This window comes from Pongo pygmaeus, chromosome 19, assembly GCF_028885625.2.
Source record: "Pongo pygmaeus isolate AG05252 chromosome 19, NHGRI_mPonPyg2-v2.0_pri, whole genome shotgun sequence".
NCBI lineage: Eukaryota > Metazoa > Chordata > Mammalia > Primates > Hominidae > Pongo > Pongo pygmaeus.
The window spans coordinates 53,055,392-53,075,025 of NC_072392.2; the positions used below are offsets into that span (position 1 = coordinate 53,055,392).

At 41.5% G+C, this 19,634-nt stretch overlaps 1 protein-coding gene across 8 annotated transcripts in view; it reads right to left on the reverse strand.

Moving 5' to 3' along the window:
• The window catches only part of LOC129016569 (ribosomal protein S6 kinase beta-1-like), a 32,492-nt gene extending 22,564 nt beyond the window's left edge, over positions 1–9,928 (reverse strand). For 4 of the 8 annotated variants that reach the window (XM_063655454.1, XM_063655455.1, XM_063655450.1 and 1 more), the window contains exons 1-6: positions 9,876–9,928; positions 8,332–8,432; positions 5,791–5,881; positions 5,506–5,617; positions 4,770–4,877; positions 3,570–3,647 (exon numbers count right to left, since the gene is read on the reverse strand). In XM_063655454.1, the coding sequence (XP_063511524.1) occupies positions 3,570–3,647; positions 4,770–4,877; positions 5,506–5,617; positions 5,791–5,881; positions 8,332–8,432; positions 9,876–9,919 (534 nt within the window). In that variant the 5' untranslated portion in view covers positions 9,920–9,928. Of the gene's footprint in view, positions 1–3,569; positions 3,648–4,769; positions 4,878–5,505; positions 5,618–5,790; positions 5,882–8,331; positions 8,433–8,999; positions 9,207–9,875 lie in introns of those variants that run through there. The other 4 variants (XM_063655451.1, XM_063655452.1, XM_063655457.1 and 1 more) reach the window with 4 other exon arrangements.
• Between the last annotated feature and the right edge of the window lie 9,706 nt (positions 9,929–19,634).

Here is a 19,634-nt window from a genome sequence, read left to right on the forward strand (position 1 = left end):
TTGTTGCAGCAAGCCTAGCAAACGAATGCACACATATTCTATATTTTGAAGAAAAAATTCCCAGAGAATCATATTTAAAATAGTTAAATTAAGCAAAATAAAACAAACCAAAAAAAGTCCCAACTACCTGAAATATTTAATTGTCTTAGGTAACTGACTTAAGAGTATCTAATGCAGTCAATTGCCACTGGTTTTAGTTCTTTAAAAGATAGTACAAAAATAAAAGATGCTTGGCTGGGTGCAGAAGCCCACACCTGTAATCCCAGCACTTTGAGAGGCTGAGGTGGGTGGATCACTTGAGTGCAGGAGTTCGAGACCAGCCTGGGCGACATGGCGAAACCCCGTTTCTACAAAAAATACAAAAAAATTAGCCAGGTATGGTGACACATGTCTGTAGTCGCAGATATTCAGGAAGCTGAGGTGGGAGAATCACCTGAGCCTGGGGAGGTCAAGGCTGCATTGAACTGTGATCGTGCTACTGCACTCCTTCCTGAGTGACAGAGTGAGACCTCGTCTCAAAATAAAATAAACAGGCCGGGCGCGGTGGCTCACGCCTGTAATCGCAGCACTTTTGGAGGCCGAGGCGGACAGATCATGAGGTCAGGAAATCGAGACCATCCTGGCTAACACGGTGAAACCCCGTCTCTGCTAAAAATACAAAAAATTAGCCGGGAGTGGTGGCGGGCGCCTGTAGTCCCAGCTACTAGGGAGGCTGAGGCAGGAGAATGGCGTGAACCCGGGAGGCGGAGCTTGCAGTGAGCCGAGATCGTGCCACTGCACTCCAGCCTGGGCGACAGAGTGAGACTCCATCTCAGAAAAAAAAAAAAATATATATATATATATGTATAAAATAAAATAAATAAAAAATAAAAACAAAGATGCTGAAGAGAGGATAAACCAGAGATCTTTGAACTGCTAATAAAAATAATGTTTCTGTCTGCTCTGAGATTTTTCTTTTCTTTCTTTCTTTTTTTTTTCTTTTATTATTATTATTATTATACTTTAGGTTTTATGGTACATGTGCGCAATGTGCAGGTAAGTTACATATGTATACATGTGCCATGCTGGTGCGCTGCACCCACCAACTCGTCATCTAGCATTAGGTATATCTCCCAATGCTATCCCTCCCCCCTCCCCCCACCCCACAACAGTCCCCGAAGTGTGATGTTCCCCTTCCTGTGTCCATGTGTTCTCATTGTTCAATTCCCACCTATGAGTGAGAATATACGGTGTTTGGTTATTTGTTCTTGCGATAGTTTACTGAGAATGATGATTTCCAATTTCATCCATGTCCCTACAAAGGACACGAACTCATCATTTTTTATGGCTGCACAGTATTCCATGGGGTATATGTGCCACATTTTCTTAATCCAGTCTATCATTGTTGGACATTTGGGTTGGTTCCAAGTCTTTGCTATTGTGAATAATGCGGCAATAAACATACGTGTGCATGTGTCTTTATAGCAGCATGATTTATAGTCCTTTGGGTATATACCCAGTAATGGGATGGCTGGGTCGAATGGAATTTCTAGTTCTAGATCCCTGAGGAATCGCCACACTGACTTCCACAAGGTGTTGGAAGTTCTGGCCAGGGCAATTAGGCAGGAGAAGGAAATCAAGGGTATTCAATTAGGAAAAGAGGAAGTCAAATTGTCCCTGTTTGCAGATGACATGATAGTATATCTAGAAAAGCCCATTGTCTCAGCCCAAAATCTCCTTAAGCTGATAAGCAACTTCAGCAAAGTCTCAGGATACAAAATCAATGTGCAAAAATCACAAGCATTCTTATACATCAATAACAGACAAACAGAGAGCCAAATCATGAGTGAACTCCCATTCACAGTTGCTTCAAAGAGAATAAAATACCTAGGAATCCAACTTACAAGGGATGTGAAAGACCTCTTCAAGGAGAACTACAAACCACTGCTCAAGGAAATAAAAGAGGATACAAACAAATGGAAGAACATTCCACGCTCATGGGTAGGAAGAATCAATATCATGAAAATGGCCATCCTTCCCAAGGTAATTTACAGATTCAATGCCATCCCCATCAAGCTACCAATGACTTTCTTCACAGAATTGGAGAAAACTACTTTAAAGTTCATATGGAACCAAAAAAGAGCCCGCATCGCCAAGTCAATCCTAAGCCAAAAGAACAAAGCTGGAGGCATCACACTACCTGACTTCAAACTATACTACAAGGCTACAGTAACCAAAACAGCATGGTACTGGTACCAAAACAGAGATATAGATCAATGGAACAGAACAGAGCCGTCAGAAATAATGCCACATATCTACAAGTATCTGATCTTTGACAAACCTGACAAAAACAAGAAATGGGAAAAGGATTCCCTATTTAATAAATGGTGCTGGGAAAACTGGCTAGCCATATGTAGAAAGCTGAAACTGGATCCCTTCCTTACACCTTATACAAAAATCAATTCAAGATGGATTAAAGACTTAAATGTTAGACCTAAAACCATAAAAACCCTAGAAGAAAACCTAGGCATTACCATTCAGGACATAGGCATGGGCAAGGACTTCATGTCTAAAACACCAAAAGCAATGGCAACAAAAGCCAAAATTGACAAATGGGATCTAATTAAACTAAAGAGCTTCTGCACAGCAAAGGAAACTACCATCAGAGTGAACAGGCAACCTACAAAATGGGAGAAAATTTTCACAACCTACTCATCTGACAAAGGGCTAATATCCAGAATCTACAATGAACTCCAACAAATTTACAAGAAAAAAACAAACAACCCCATCAAAAAGTGGGCGAAGGACATGAACAGACACTTCTCAAAAGAAGACATTTATGCAGCCAAAAAACACATGAAAAAATGCTCACCGTCACTGGCCATCAGAGAAATGCAAATCAAAACCACAATGAGATACCATCTCACACCAGTTAGAATGGCAATCATTAACAAGTCAGGAAACAACAGGTGCTGGAGAGGATGTGGAGAAATAGGAACACTTTTACACTGTTGGTGGGACTGTAAACTAGTTCTTTCTTTTTTTTTTTTTTTTTTTGAGACAGAGTCTTGCTCTGTCGCCCAGGCTGGGGTGCAGTGGCACAATCTCGGCTCACTGCAAGCTCCACCTCCCGGGTTCACGCCATTCTCCTGCTTCAGCCTCCAGAGCAGCTGGGACTACAGGCGCCCACCACCGCGCCTGGCTAATTGTTTGTATTTTTAGTAGAGACGGGGTTTCACTGTGTTAGCCAGGATGGTCTCGATCTCCTGACCTCGTGATCCGCCCGCCTCGGCCTCCCAAAGTGCTGGGATTACAGGCCTGAGCCACTGCGCCCGGCCGAGATTTTTCTTATTCTAAAACAATCTCAAGCGATCTTCCTGCCTCAGCCTGGCAAGTAGCTGGGACTTACAGGCACAAGCCACCACACCCAGCTAACTTTTAAATGTTTTGTAGAGATGGAGTCTTGTTACGTTGCCTATGCTGGTCTTGAACTCCTGGCTTCAAACAATCCTCCCACCTCGGCCCTTTAAAGTTTGGGGATTACAGGCGTGAGCCACTGCACCCAATTATACGCTTTCATGTATACTTACCAACAGAGGTTTAAAAGGGGGCTCCACCTTTTGAGCCAGAAGTTTTTCCCAGTTAATGTGTCTAAAGAATGGATGAGCCTAGGGAAAAACAGCAGAAAGAAAAGTTGAGGGGACTAGACTTTGCTGGATTGATAATCACCTTTTTGAAGTTACAAGTCACAAAATAAGCTAAACTTATAAGCAACTACATATAACCCTCAGAAATACATAAAACTAGCATTATCTTCCCCACAAAACAGCAAACATGCCAATCTCTACTTGCACTTCTCCAGCATCCCCAGGACCAGCTCACAGATGAGAAGCAGCATTTCTTTTCAGCAGCTTTAAAGAGGATAAAGAACCTTAGTCAAACTGATTTTTTTCCTTTTTAGACTTTGTTTGTCTACTTTGCCTTGAGAAAATATAGTTTATTGGCTGGGCACGGTGGCTCATGCCTATAATCTCAGCACTTTGGGAGGCTGAGGCAGGTGGATCACCTGAGGTTGGGAGTTCGAGACCAGCCTGGCCAACATGGTGAAACCCCTTCTCTACTAAAAATACAAAAATTAGCCAGGCATGATGGGGCATGCCTGTAATCCCAGCTACTAGGGAGACTGAGGCAGGAGAATCACTTGAACCTGGGAGGCGGAGGTTGCAGTGAACCAAGATCATGCCATTGTACTCCAGCCTGGACAATAGAGTAAGACTCCATTTAAAAAAAAAAAGAAAAGTAAAAAATATATAGTTTACTAATTACTACTGAAAAATTGTTTAAGGGCCTGTAATCCCAGCACTTTGAGAGGCCAAGGCAGGTGGATCACCTGAGGTCAGGTGTTCCAGACCAGCCTGACCAACATGGTAAAATCCTGTCTCTATTAAAAATACAAGAATTAGCTGGGCGTGGTGGTGGGCGCCTGTAATCCCAGCTACTCGAGAGGCTGAGGCAGGAGAATTGCTTGGACCTGGGGGACTGAGGTTGCAGTGAGCCAAGATGGCACCACTGCACTCTAGCCTGGGCGACAGAGTGAGACTCCGTCTCAAAAAAAAAAAATTAAAAAAAAGAATACGAAAAGAAAGTCGTTAAACAAATCTGTACTTTGCCTTCAAAATTCAAAGACTCTTTTGGTTCCATATATATTATTCAAAATATACATTAAATTCTATCTAGTTAAATCCTAGTCATTGAATCTTACAGTGTCAGTGACCATTTAAGAACCTTACCTTTTTAAGCAGACCTCTGGCTTCTTGTGTGAGGTAGGGAGGCAAATTGAGTTTACATTTGAGGATGTTGTCAATTGTTTTCTTTCTATTCTCCCCAGTAAATGGGGGCTAAGAGTAGAAGACAAGTGAAAAATATTAGTATATATGAAACAAATTTTAAATAACAATATCTATTTCCTGAATTAGTTATGCATGGAGATCAGAAATGTATGCTGTGAAATGGGCTAACTGCTAAAGACCTTTATTTTGTTTTAGAGACAGGGTCTTGCTATGTTGTCAAGGCTAGATTCTATTAATAATCCTTAGCTCAAATGATCCTCCCACCTCAGCCTCCTGAGTAGCTTGGGCTACAGGCATGCACCACAGTGCCCGGCAGACGTGCAGTTTTTAAGCAACAGGACAGAGGAAGTAGCAGTGTCCTGGAAGGAAGCCTGTGTTTCCACCGTTAACTTGCTGTGTGATAATAAGTGAGCCATGTGATTTTATGCTTCAATTTCTCCATTTATAAAATAAGGGCATTATCTGTTCAACATCTATTTCACAGGCCTGCTATGACATAGATCATTTAAATGAAAATGTTTCTGAAAGTATGAGATCCCATATAATCATACAGCATTATTAGTGTTAAACTGCTAATAACAAATCTTTGGGCTTTGAAAACTCCACTGGTAACATTTTCAGAAAGCACAGGACAGGTCTCTTGCTACAGTGACTCAGCACAGACCATAATACACACAGCTTTTAACTGTGCACCTACTGCTCCAGTCAGCATGTCATACATGAATGCTCCCAAACTCCACCAATCCACAGCACGATTGTGGCCACTTCTCATCAAGATTTCAGGGGCCCTACAATGAGGAAAATAATATGTTTAAAAATGCACCCATTTGCATATCATCTGAATTAGAATTTTAAAAACAATATACAGAGTCAATGAGGCTACAGAAAACAGATACTATTCCTTAAAACAGGTAAAATTAGCTATTACCCCCAAACCAATTATGTTTAACATGCAGCTCACATGTATTTTATTGTTCCACAAAACATGTGTGTGACTGTTCCATCATGAATAGATTCTTTGCGTAGTCCAAAGTCTGTTAGTTTCACATGACCTACAATGAAAGATTACAGCATGATTATTCTCAGAATTCCAAGTATGTGCAGTATTTGAACATGTCATATAACACCTTAGTCTATGCTTCCATTTAACTTTCCTTGCCTCAAACTTTTCTTGCAGATGTCAAGAACAAGGTACCATCCATAAAATGGGATGCTAACTGTTTAAGGCTAGGGCAAAGTCACCTTTTGCCAATGATATAATCTCTCTAGTAAAGAGAAAATAAAGATAGAGAAAAAAGTGAAATAACCTGTTTAAGGCCCTAGCTTTAAGTATACGCAGAATCCTCTACCATCCTGAAAAAGAAAAATCCTGTTTTATGAAGTCTAGTTTAAGTACACAGACCCTAATAAAGATATTCTGTACCTTTTAAACAAAGGTGTGAGATAGTACTTCAAATATATAGCTTTTATCACAGTGAACTGCGAAGGGTTCTTAAAATGGTCTCAGAAAGTCACTATAACAAGGTAGCTCATTCTACCCAATGCTGCTAATTAGGGGAAAGAAATAAAATTGCTAGATAGTATGAATCAATCATTGCTGATCCAGAAAGTAAAAAACTTACCACCTTATACAAAGATCGTTTCAGTTCAAGTTTAGTTTTCTTTACTGGACTGTCATAACAAGTGGTTCAACAGTCTCAGGGACTCTAGTATTTGAGGTTCATTTCACAGAAAAGGCACAATGACCTATTGATTCAAATGTAAACATATACTACACTCTGATACAGAATAAGTATGGCCTTTATTTTCACAGAACAATCTGATACACTCAACCTTATAAATCAAAGAAGTTAACTATTCTTCACTCCCCTATTCTATCCTGTGACTTAGAATTCACATCAGAATCCAGGCTTTGGGGAGTGAGGAGGTGTTGATGAGAGGAAGGAAGAGACACTGATTCCCTTGATATATTCAGTTAAGTATATCATTTCTCCTTAAAAAAAAAAAGGTGGGTGGAGGAGTATAATCTGGAATGTTTATATGAGCCCCAGTTGTTCATACATCATTTTCTAAGAGTTTGAAACAATTAACTACCTCATGGATTATTCTGTAGACATCTAAGGATTAGCAGCTGCTACCACTTTCTAGATACCCTGGGTCAGCTGGTTGCTCCTTTGGGGTACGAGTGAATTGCCAAGTCTACCCACAGCCCAGATTAGCATAAGTTGAGCTGTCTGTAGCAGCATGCAGTTGTAGTCAAGGCTCACTATGCTATATCTATAGCTGTAAAGACTATTAGTCTCTCTGATGTTTATGTTTGTTGTTGCAAACAAACAGCAAGAATAAACTGATTCTGGCAGTGGGGGAGGTGGGTTATGCCTGTCATCCCAGCAATTTGGGAAGCCAAGGCAGGCAGATCAACTGAGCTCAGGAGTTTGAGACCACCCTGGGCAACATGATGAAACCCCATTTCTACAAAAAATACCAAAAATTAGCCAGGCGTGGTGGTGTGCCACAGTGGCCCCAGCTACTTGAGGGGCTGGGGTGGGAGGATCACTTGAGCCTGGGAGGTGGAGGTTGCAGTGAGCTATAATCATGCCACTGTATTCCAGCCTGGGTGACAGAGTGAGACCCCCATCTCAAAAAAAAAAGAGTAACCTGATGCGTACTAAACATCATATTCCCAAAGTTTTATCAAATACTTTGGTTCAATTGCAATCCTTTTTCCAGCATTAATAAAACCTACTGTAAGAAGCATAGCTTCTAAAATTTGCATATTTTCTTTTTCTTTCTTTCTTTCTTTTTTTTTTTTTTTGAGATGGAGTCTCCCTCTGTCACCCAGGCTGGAGTGCAATGTTGTGATATTGGCTCACTGCAACTTTCGCCTCCTGGGTTCAGGCGATTCTCCCACCTCAGCCTCCTGAGTAGCAGGGATTACAGGCACCCACCATCATGCCCGGCTACTATTTTTTTTTTTTGTATTTTTGTAGAGATGGGGTTTCACCATGTTGGCCAGGCATCTTGAACTCCTGACCTCAGGTGATCCACCTGCCTCAGCTTCCCAAAGTGCTGGGATTACAGGTGTGAGCCACTGTGCCCAGCCAATATTTACATATTCTCATTATTAAAACTCAACTTGTATAATTAAGATTCACTTTTCAATTTAAGTAACAAGCCAAAATTAATGTTTACACTGGCTTTTACAGCCTAAAACATTACACAACATTTGATGTAAGGATTCCAAAAACATGAAAAACTATAAAGAGTAAGGATTAAACTAAAAAAGGCAGTTGAGCGACTATTACCCTCAACTTCTGTTACTCTCACCAAGCGTAATTACCTAAAGACTTAAAACATCACCAAGTACTATGATGCCATGAATTCTGAGGGAGGAAATATACAAAATAGAGAGATGAGTATGGGGCTTTGAAAATGGCCATGACCTGTGTGGGAGGATTTTAAGATGATTATTTACATAGAATTGTTTACGGTATGTCTCCACCTTGGTGATTAAGCATGATATTCTCCGGCTTCAGGTCTCTGTAGATGATCCCCTTTTGACGTAAATGCCCCAAAGCCATGGAGATTTCTGCCAAGTAAAAGCTGGAAACAAAAGTGATTTAATAAAATTAAAAAGAGTGCAATCTATCCAAAGCAGTTTATGTATGGAGCAAAATTCCTGGAAAGAAACAGACATGCACCAAAGACCAAATTAGTGGGGTAGGGGGATGTATGGGAAAAAGAGATAGCATAGGATGCTGCCAAAAGGCATGGGGACATTTATGTTTCACTCATTTTAGTGAAACTATGAAGTGCTTTATTTGCCCTTAGAACATACTGCTAAAATTGCAAAGATGTCCGGAATATGCTAAACGGCCATTGGTCATGTTTTGTTCTGTCTGTGTAGGAATTAAGCTAATAGTCAATCATTTCAAAGCAAATTTCTCCCATCCACCCTCAACTTTAAAATCCCATAGGAAATAGGAACTTAATTATTCTCAGAGATCGTCTTGATTTCAAAAGGTGTCTTATAACCTGACCCTCAGAAGCCCACTCATCCCTTACTTAATACAGCTACATATTTATAGACAGCTTAGGCCCACAGTACCTGCCCTCCCTCCTGTCAGCCAGCCCACAACTATAAACTGTGTGACACTCAAATTTATCTACCTCAAAAGAATAAAGGGCTGAATCAACCCTGTCTGGATTCGAAAAGCACAAGGCGCTGCAATACTGGCTGCATAACAATGTTGCAATCCTGCAGATTACTCCAGGATGGAGAGGGTGTGTCCCAGAGGACTGAGGCAGTTTCACAGCCAGCACGACCACAAACACAGCCTCCAACACGGCTCAGTGAGCCTCCTCCAAAAAAGGGCACTTCATCTCTAAGGCTCTGAAATGCAGCTTCTGCGTTAGAAAAGGCCTGAAATTAAACAATGGAATGCAGTTTTGGTAATTAAGGTAGAAAAAAACATTTAAGTGTTGTTTTCTATTAAATTAATGTGTAGGATAAACTGATTTATTGTGACCCAATATTGTTGCTTCACAAAAGGATGTGCATATTTTTAATTTGAAGCAGATGACATGTTTAGAAATAGGAGGGTAAATCCCATCCTGACTATATAATCAATCCACAGATGATATGCCCCGGCTTATCACCTCCCTAAGACTGCACCTTGAGAAATAGAAAGCCTAAAAAAAGAGATGATTTCTGATAATTTCCATTGCTCCACACATAAAGGTTCACGGGAAAACCACACTCACCCACAGCCAAGGCAGGCAGCTTACCAATTCAAGGAAAGAAAGCAGCAATGAGAATGGTTCTGTTAGGAGCAACTGGTGTGAAGAGCGTTCCACTCAAGCCTAAGGGCAAAGGAATGATGTGACCTCCATAGCTGCCCAGTCCCAAAACTTCTTCTCCCCCTTGAGGTCCTGAGTGAGTGACTGGCTCCAGCTCAATTTACTGAATCATGTGGCTGCCCATAGTGGGAATGGGGCTTTGCTTGTAATTACCTGAATCTATGCAACCACAAAAAGTTCACTTACCAGGCAGTGTCTTCCATAAATATTCCCTCTCTTTCTAACTGCATAAATAGCTCTCCTCCTATAAAAAAAGAAAAAAACATTAGAAATAAAACAATATGGCCAGGCGCAGTGGCTCATGCCTGTAATCCCAGCACTTTGGGAGGCCGAGGTGGGCAGATCACGAGGTCAGGAGGTGGAGACCACGGTGAAACCCCGTCTCTACTAAAAATACAAAAAATTAGCCGGGCGTGGTGGCGGGTGCCTGTAGTCCCAGCTACTGGGGAGGCTGAGGCAGGAGAATTGTGGGAACCCAGGAGGTGGAGCTTGCAGTGTGCCGAGATCGTGCCACTGCACTTAAGCCTGGGTGACAGAGCGAGACTCCATCTCAAAAAAAAAAAAAAGGAAAAAAAAGAAATAAAACAATATTTATTTCCAACCCACTTCTAATAAGAGAGTTTGTGCTTTCCTTCTAACCATAATTAAAAGACATCATCCCCTTAAAAATGAAAAACAAATCCTAAAAATTATAGGTTTTAAAACTAAGTCCTCACGATTCTATTATTAGTAGCATTCTTATTCTTCTGTAACACACATGTGTTCAAAAACTAGAACCGGCTTGGAATTCCAGGTGTTATATCTACAAACTTTGAAATATTTGTAGATTCCAGATGTGAGGTTTAAACAAAAAATCTTGATTAAAGACCCTTTAACATTTTACCCATAAGTAGAAAAATGATAGTCTACAATTAAATCACCCTCCCTAATTTTAGTGAATGCTCATATTTTGTATTTTCAGAACCCTTAAATAAACAGAATGAACCTGGCAGTGGCCTAGTAAAAAACATGGCACAATTTGAGTATCAAAATAAATAATGATAATGAAAGGTTACATCACATTGAATGATATCAGAATCCCTAAGTCCACAATGAGATAAATAAATGAATACATACATTTTTTAAATGGGGAAGAAGAGAAAGTTCCTTATTACAGCAGAATGCCAAGTAATAAATGAAGAAGGCATGATGGAGTAAGAAAAGTTACTTGGCAAACATCACAACTAATTGTTGCAGGCAAGAATCAATGGATGTCAAAACTGAATGTGGGCCGGGCGCAGTGGCTCACGCCTGTAATCCCAGCACTTTGGGAGGCCAAGGCAGGCAGATCACCTGAGGTCAGGGGTTCAAGACCAGCCTGGCCATCATGGCAAAACCCCATCTCTACTAAAACTAAAAAAATTAGCTGGGTGTGGTGGTGCCTGCCTGTCATCCCAGCTACCTGGGAGGCTGAGGCAGGAGAATCACTTGAACCTGGGAGTTATAGGTTGCAGTGAGCTGAGATCCCACCACTGCAATCCAGCCTGGGTGACAGAGTGAGACTCCATCTCAGAAAACAACAACAACAACAACAACAACAACAAAAGTGAACATGAAAGTCTGATGGAAGATAGTTAAATAATCTCAAAGTATCTCCTCAAAAGATACTTATTAATTACAAAGGCAAAAATGTCACCAGGGAAAAAATCGGCAGACACCACCTTATACATGTGACCGAAGTTAACATCACAAGTAATAGGACAAAGATATAAATATCATGTACCTCTTAATCTGATGCATTAAGGGGACACAATGTCACTTCAGTGGTCCTGCCAAAATTGCATAACCTGAATCTAATACTAAGGAAACATCAGCTAAACCCAAAGCATTCTACAAACTCACTGGCCTGTGCTAATCAAAAATATCAACATCGTGAAAGTCAAAGAAAGACTGAGGAAATGTTCCAGATTAAAGGAAACTAAGGAGAGTTATAATTGCATCAATGTCAACTTCCTATTTCTGATCATTTTAGTATAGTTATGTAAGACACTGTCCTTGATTTTGGAAAATATACACTGAATAGGCTGGGTGCAGTGGCTCACACCTGTCATCCCAGCACTTTGGGAGGCTGAGGCGGGCAGATCACCTAAGGTCAGGAGTTCGAGACCAGCCTGGTCAACGTGGTGAAACCCCATCTCTACTAAAAATACAAAAATTAGCCGGGCGTGGTGGTGGATGCGTGCAATCCCAGCTACTCGACAGGCAGAGGTTGTAGTGAGCCCGAGATTGCGCCACTGCACTCCAGTCTGGGCGAGAGAGTGATACTCCATCTCAAACAAACAAACAAAAAAGAAAGAAAACATACACTGAAATTTTAGGGGTAAAGGGAAATCATGTCTGTATCACTCTCAAACAGTTCAAAAAATTATGTATGCGTGCGTGTATATATGTATACAGATATATACATATACATAGAAGGATAAAACAAAATAAATGTGGTGAAATGGTGACATTTGGGGAATCCAGGTGAGAGATATATAGGAATTCTTTTTTTTTTCGTGACTGAGTCTCGCTCTGTTGCCCAGGTTGGAGTGTAGTGGTGCGATCTTTGCTCGCCACAACCTCCGCCTCCCGGGTTCAAGCGATTCTCCTGCCTCAGCCTCCCGAGTAGCTGGGATTACAGGAGCACACCACCATGCCCAGCTAACTTTTCTATTTTTAGTAGAGACAGAGTTTCACTATGTTGGCCAGACTGGTCTCAAACTCCTGACCTCATGATCCACCTTCCTTGGCCTCCCAAAGTGCTAGGATTACAGGCATGAGCCACTGAGCCTGGCATAGGAATTCTTTATACTACTCTTAAAACTTTTTAAGTATGAAATTATGTTAAAATAAAGTTTTTCTAGGACGGCATGGTGGCTCACACCTGTAATCTCAGCACTTGGGAAGGCCAAGGCGGGCAGATCACCAGAGGTCAGGAGTTCAAGACCCGCCTGGCCAACATGGTGAAAGCCCAGCTCTACTGAAAATACAAAAACATAGCCTGGTGTGGTGGCGCATGCCTGTAATCACAGCTAAATGGGAGGCCCAGGCAGGAGAATCGCTTGAACCTGGGAGGCGGAGGTTGTGATGAGCTGAGGTCACGCCTCTGTGCTCCAGCCTGGGCAAGAAGAGTAAAACTCCATCTTCACAAAAAAAAAAAAAAAAATTTTCCAATGGCAATACTCACAAAAAAGTTGCTTCATTCTGCACCTTTCTGTTCCATGTTACATGTTACTGCAAAATCTTTCTCAGAGAACTGAACTGTGTTTGCTAGAAATAGACACCTGTGACTGGGTGCAGTGGCTTACACCTGTAATCCCAGCACTTTGGGAGACTGAGTCAGGTGGATCACTTGAGATCAGGAGTTCGAGACCAGCCTGAACAACATGGCAAAACCCCATCTTTACTAAAAATACAAAAATTAGCTGGGCGTGGTGGCATATGCCTGTAATCCCAGCTACTCAGGAGGCTGAGGCAGGAGAATCACTTGAACCCCAGGAGGCAGAGGTTGCAGTGACCCAAGATCACACCATTGCACTCCAGCCTGTGTGACAAGAGCAAAACTCCACCTCAAAAAAAACAAGAGATACCTGTGATCTAGAAATGATATGGAAGCAACAAGTTCCTACGAGGTGGTAGGCCCTGGAAAATGTGGATGATTTCCATTATAAGCTATATACCCCATCACAAAGGCTACATTAAACTAAAAACTCATGTTTAAAGACTCAATTCCAAAAATAGTATGTTAAATAATCCTCTCAATTATTTAAATTACAGTATCTTACCCCAGTACAATTTGATGGCTCTGCATCACTTAGGTATTTGTTTTTCTGTTAAGTGACTGATTATGAAGGAATTAAAATACAATTTGATAGATGAGGGAAAAAATCTTCAGTTTCCTCTATATTTGTCTGCCAATAGAAACATTTGGTCACATCTGAATTTTGTACTTCAGTGTACTCATCAATTTTAAGCACTATTTGATCATAATGGGAAAAAGTATTTTTCCATTGAAAAATAACATTTTGAACCAGTTTCTGGAGCAAATGCAAATAATTACACCAAACTCTGTGTACTGACCACTGAGATACTCAAGCATGAGGCAGAGTTTTCCACCAGTCTGAAAGGCATCAGTTAAATCCACAATGAAGGGATGCCTTACTTCCTCCAGAATATTCCGTTCTGCTTTTGTATGAGCTGTATCTTTAGCATTTCTTACTATCATTGCCTAAAGGAAAAGAGATGATCTATAAGAACAAAATAGTGAACATTTTTATTCTATAGTAACTGGAAAATCCATTTTGTGTTTTTCTTGCCAATATTGAACTATTAACCATAGTTCCCACTAGAAACTGAGATGGGGTAATGGAAAACATTCACTTTATGTATGCCTCTGTGCAGTTTGGATTTTTCGCAGTGAACATGTAAATCAATACCAAAGAGACTTTTTAAAAAGAGATCTGTAATCAGATGAAGTTTATTCATATATTCACGAACTATTGAGTGTCTACCATGCTCCAGGCTGTGCCAAGAAAGCAGAATAGAAGGAATGCCCTGTCCCTAGGAGCCCAAAGTCTCAGGGAAAAAAGACAAGTCAACGTAGGCAAGTGCAGGACGGTAAGGGTAAACAGGGGAACTACATCTGACCTAGCAAAAAGTCTTGCTTGATAGTTATTAAAATGAAATGTGGCCTGGACGCGTTGGCTCATGTCTGTAATCCCAGCACTTAGGTGGGCAGAGGCAGGAGGATCGCTTGAGCCCAGGAGTTCAGAGATCTGCCTGGTAACAAGCATGACCCCATTCTCCACAAAAATGGTAAAAAAAAAAAGAAAAAAAAGAAACAAAGAAAGCAGGAAATGTAGAAGGTAAAAAAAGGCATTCCAGTGCAAAAGAGGCTTGATAGGACAGGATATGTCTGGGGAATCTACAGGTAGTTAACTATGGTTAGAAGTGGTTAGAGATTAGGCTAGAGAAGTAGGTAGAGGCCAGGAAACGGAAGGTCTGGACAAAGGAAGGTCTGGGTGAAATGAACAAATATTTGGCTTTATGACAGACATGTCTATTAGCAGTAGGGAGTATTAGGAGAGAAATAAGGCTAGTTAGGAGGCTAGTATAATAAACCAACTAAGAAGATCTATAAGAAAATGAAGGTAGAAAAAAATGAAAGGCTAAGAATACATAATTTGCATTTGCTGACAAACTAGATATGAGAGGAAATGATGATACCTTTATTTCTGCATAAGTAATAGGGCAGATAACAGTGCCATTCAATACTGGCAAATGAAAGTGAAAAAGTTTTGGGAAAACGATGCCCTGTTTTAGACATGCCAGGTATAAGTTCCAGGAAGTTACCCCGATGGTACATCTCCATAAGTAATATGGAAAGCAAACACACAGGTTATTGGTTGCAACATTATCTGGGAAAGTGAAACACTGGAAACAGCCTAAATGCTCGGACATAAGATATTGGCCCCAAACCTATGGAATCTAAACAAAGCTATAAAAATAAGAAAAATCTCTATAAAAACAAGATACAGAAGAGTATTTAAAAGTACAACAGCATGGATACTATGCTATCTTTTGTACAAGAAAGGGGAAATGAGAATATATATATAATATGTATCTGCTTATACCTGCAAAAATGAAGACAACTAAGATAAACTAAAAGCTAACGATAATGGAAGGGAAGGACAAGAAATAAGACTTTTCAGTATACCTTCTGAGTAAAACCTCAACGGTTTCATCATCCATTTTTTTCTTCCCTAATTCAAATATTACTGCAATTATAAAATGTAGATTTTTCCTTTTGAACCATATTAATGTTTAATATATTCCAAAACTAAAATAAAATCAACAAGGATGAGGGGTGAGAAGTATAACTGAATACAATAGGAATACATAAATTTAATTGACTATTACACCAATAACTTTACCACAGAAAGAGAAAGAGAAAAAAGATATAAGAGAAAAAGATTTTTTTTTTAGACAGAATCTCACTCTGTCACCCAGGCTGCAGTGCAGTGGCGTGGTCTCGGCTCACTGCAACCTCCACCTCCCAGGTTCAAGCGATTCTCCTGCCTCAGCCTCCCAAGTAGGTGGGACTACAGGTGCCCGCCACCATGCCCGGCTAATTTTTGTATTTTTAGTAGAGCTGGGGTTTCACCATGTTGGCCAGGCTGGTTTCGAACTCCTGACCTCATGATCTGCCCGCCTTGGCCTCCCAAAGTGCTGGGATTACAGGCGTGAGCCACTGCGCCCAGTAAGAAAAAGATACTTAAGTAATTTTAGACTGCACACCCTTAGTGGCCTCTATGTAAGCACACAAAAACTTGCAAAGAAATATTAAATCAAACTTAGTAGGCTTGTAGGTGTAAACACTATTGGTACTCTAATTTTCATTATGCATATATTGTACAACCGAACAAATGACTGCATTTATTTATGTTGTTACCAGAGTTCTCACTGTAGAAAAAAAGGATATCCAAATATGAACTGAAAGAAGAATGTGGCCAGGCGCGGTGGCTCACGCTTGTAATCCCAGCACTTTGGGAGGCTGAGGCGGGTGGATCACAAGGTCAGGAGTTCAAGACCAGCCTGGCCAAGATGATGAAATCCCGTGTCTACTAAAAATACAAAAATTTTCTGGGCATGGTGGCAGGCATCTGTAATCCCAGGTACTCAGGAGGCGGAGGCAGAGACTTGCTTGAACCCCGGAGGTGGAGGCTGCAGTGATCTGAGGTCGCACCACTGCACTCCAGCCTGGGGGACAGATAGAGACTCCATCTCAAAAATAAAAAAATAAAAATAAAGAAGAAGAATGCTATGGAATTCGACTAGAATTAGGGCTAACAATATGAAGCACTTTGGGAAGCCAAGGCAGGTGGATCACCATGTTGGCCAGGAGCTTGAGACCAGCCTGCCCAACATGGTGAAACCTCATCTTTACTAAAAATACAAGAATTAGCCAGGTATGGTGGTGAGCACCTGTACTCCCAGTTACTCCAGAGGCTGAGGAACGAGAATCACTGGAACCCGGGAAGCAGAGGTTGCAGTGAGCTGAGGCAGCCTAGGGTCCAAGGCTGTGGTGAGCCATGATCATGCCATTGCACTCAAGCCTGGGCAACAGAGGAAGACCCTGTCTCAAAAAATAAAGAAAGAAAAAAAATAAAAGGGCCAGGTGCAGTGGCTCACACCTGTAATCCCAGCATTTTAGGAGGCTGAGGCGGGCAGATCATGAGGTCAGGAGTTCAAGACCAGCCTGGCCAACACAGTGAAACCCCATCTCTACTAAAAATATAAAAATCAGCCGAGTGTGGTGGCACGTACCTGTAATCCCAGCTACTCAGGAGGTTGAGGCAGGAGAATTGCTTGAACCTGGGAGGTGGAGGTTGCAGTGAGCCAAGACCACATCATTGCACTCCAGCCTGGGCAACAGAGTGAACCTCCATCTCAAAAGAAAAAAAATGTAAAAAGGGAGTATAGGGCCAGGCGCGGTGGCTCACGCCTGTAATCCCAGCACTTTGGGAGGCCGAGGTGGCTGGATCATGGGGTCAAGAGATCAAGACCATCCTGGCCAACATGGTGTGACCCCATCTCTACTAATAATACAAAAAATTAGCTGGACACAGTGGCGAATCCCTGTAGTCCCAGCTACTCTGGAGGCTGAGACAGGAGGATCGCCTGAACCTGGAAGGCGGAAGTTGCAGTGAGCTGAGATCATACCACTGCACTCCAGCCTGGTGATAAAGTGAGACTTCGTCTCAAAAAAAAAAAAAGGAGTATAAAAAAATCTTTACAGAAGAATGACAATATAGAAAAAATACAGAAAAAATAGAAAAGTCTCCATTTTCTAATCACTATAGTAATATTTGATTTGGGCAAGGGGCAATCCAGATGCAACCATTAAGTAAAGATTATTATGGGACAGAATATTCACACTGTTTCTATCATTCCATAGATCACTTGTTAATTACAAAAGGAAAAAGAGGCCGGGAATGAAGGCTCACGTCTGTAATCCCAACACTTTGGGAGGCCAAGGAGGTTGGATCACTTTAGGTCAGGAGTTTGAGATCAGCCTGGCCGACATGGCAAAACCCCATCTCTACTACAATTACAAAAATTAGGCAGGCATGGTAGCAGGCACCTGTAATCCCAGCTACTTGGGGGGCTGAGGCAGGAGAATCGCTTGAACCCAGGAGGTGGAGGTTGCAGTCAGCCAAGATTGTGCCACTGCATTCCAGCCTGGGTGACAGAGTGAGACTCATTCTCAAAAAAAAAAAAAAAAAAAAAAAGCCCTTATTCTTAGCAGACATATAGAAGAAATTAGGGGTAAAGTGCTATGAAATCTGCAGTTAACTCTCAAATTGTAGAGGGAGAAAATTTATTAAAGTTAAAAAACATGAATATTCATAGATATACATATATGTGGGGGCAGGTAGAAAGGGAGGGACACACAGACAAAGAAAATATGGCAAAATGGTAACAACTGGTGATCACTGAACTATTCTTGCAACTCCGAAAAGTTTAAAAAATTTCAAAGGTATGTTATTTTTGAACTGCTCAGGAGGTTTATATTTTTGAGTTTTTAAAATATGCAATGAATTGTGAGGAAGTCTGAGAAGCCACAGACTTAAGAGATAAGACGAAAAATAAGGAAACTAGAATCACAGTAATAAGAGGAACAGAGTTTCAAAATGCTGTGGTCAGTCAGTAGCTTCAATGCAGAAGAAAGTTAAATTAAGGACCAACTCAGTAAAGACAACTGGATTCAGCAACTGGGAAGTCAGTGATGACCTAGGGTACAGGAGCTTCATTGAAATAGTAGAGTTGGGCCACACGTGGCCCACACCGATAATCCAGTAGTTTGGGAGGCCGAGGTAGGTGGATCTCTTGAGGCCAGGAATTCAAGACCAGCCTGTCCAACATGGTGAAAGCCCATCTCTACTAAAAATACAAAAATTAACCCGATACAGTGGCACACCCCTGTAATCCCAGCTACTCAGGGGGCTGAGGCATGAGAACTGCTTGAACCTGGAAGGCAGAGGCTGCAGTGAGCTGAGATAGGGCCACTGCACTCCAGCCTGGGTGACAGGGGAAGGCTCTGTCTAAAAAACAAAAAATAGGCTGGGCGTGGTGGCTCATGCCTGTAATCCCAGCACTTTGGGAGGCCGAGGCTGGTGGATCACGAGGTCAGGAGATCGAGACCATCCTGGCTAACATGGTGAAACCCCGTCTCTACTAAAAATACAAAAAAATTAGCTGGGCGTGGTGGCAGGCGCCTGTGGTCCCAGCTCCTCGGGAGGCTGAGACAGGAGAATGGCGTGAACCCGGGAGGTGGAGGTTGCAGTGAGCTGAGATTATGCCACTGCACTCCAGCCTGGGTGACAAAGTGAGACTCCCTCTCAAAAAAAAAAAAAAACTAAACTGGGTATGTGCCTTAAGAGGTGGCGTACATTTTCAGCATTATACATGAATATAAATGAGTGGCAATAGTTACTTTGGTCCACAGATTTTTGGTATCTTAACTAGTTTTGGATCTCTTCCCCTAAAGGGATTGCCTGTTGAATGTTGTTAGGAATATAAGTACTGAAGGCAAACTGCCTGGGTTTGAATTTTGTGCTGTCCCTTGCACCCTGCCTGGCTTGAAATCCTAGCTCTGCTTATTAAGTTCTTTCAAGGGGATGATCTTTCAGCTAATGTCTTAGCTTCTGTTTTCCCAAGTAAATGGACACAATAGTTGCTACCTTGTGAAATATTCATGTAATTGACCAGTGTTTACCGAGAAGCATCGGTGTTTAATTTCAGTCATTGGTGATTCTTCCACTGGACTGTGAGGGAGTGTTGGGGTGGGGGGTGGTGTGTGTGTGTGTGTAGCACTTAATTGCGTGCGGAAAGGAAAAGATACATTTGCTAACGGAGAGGCAG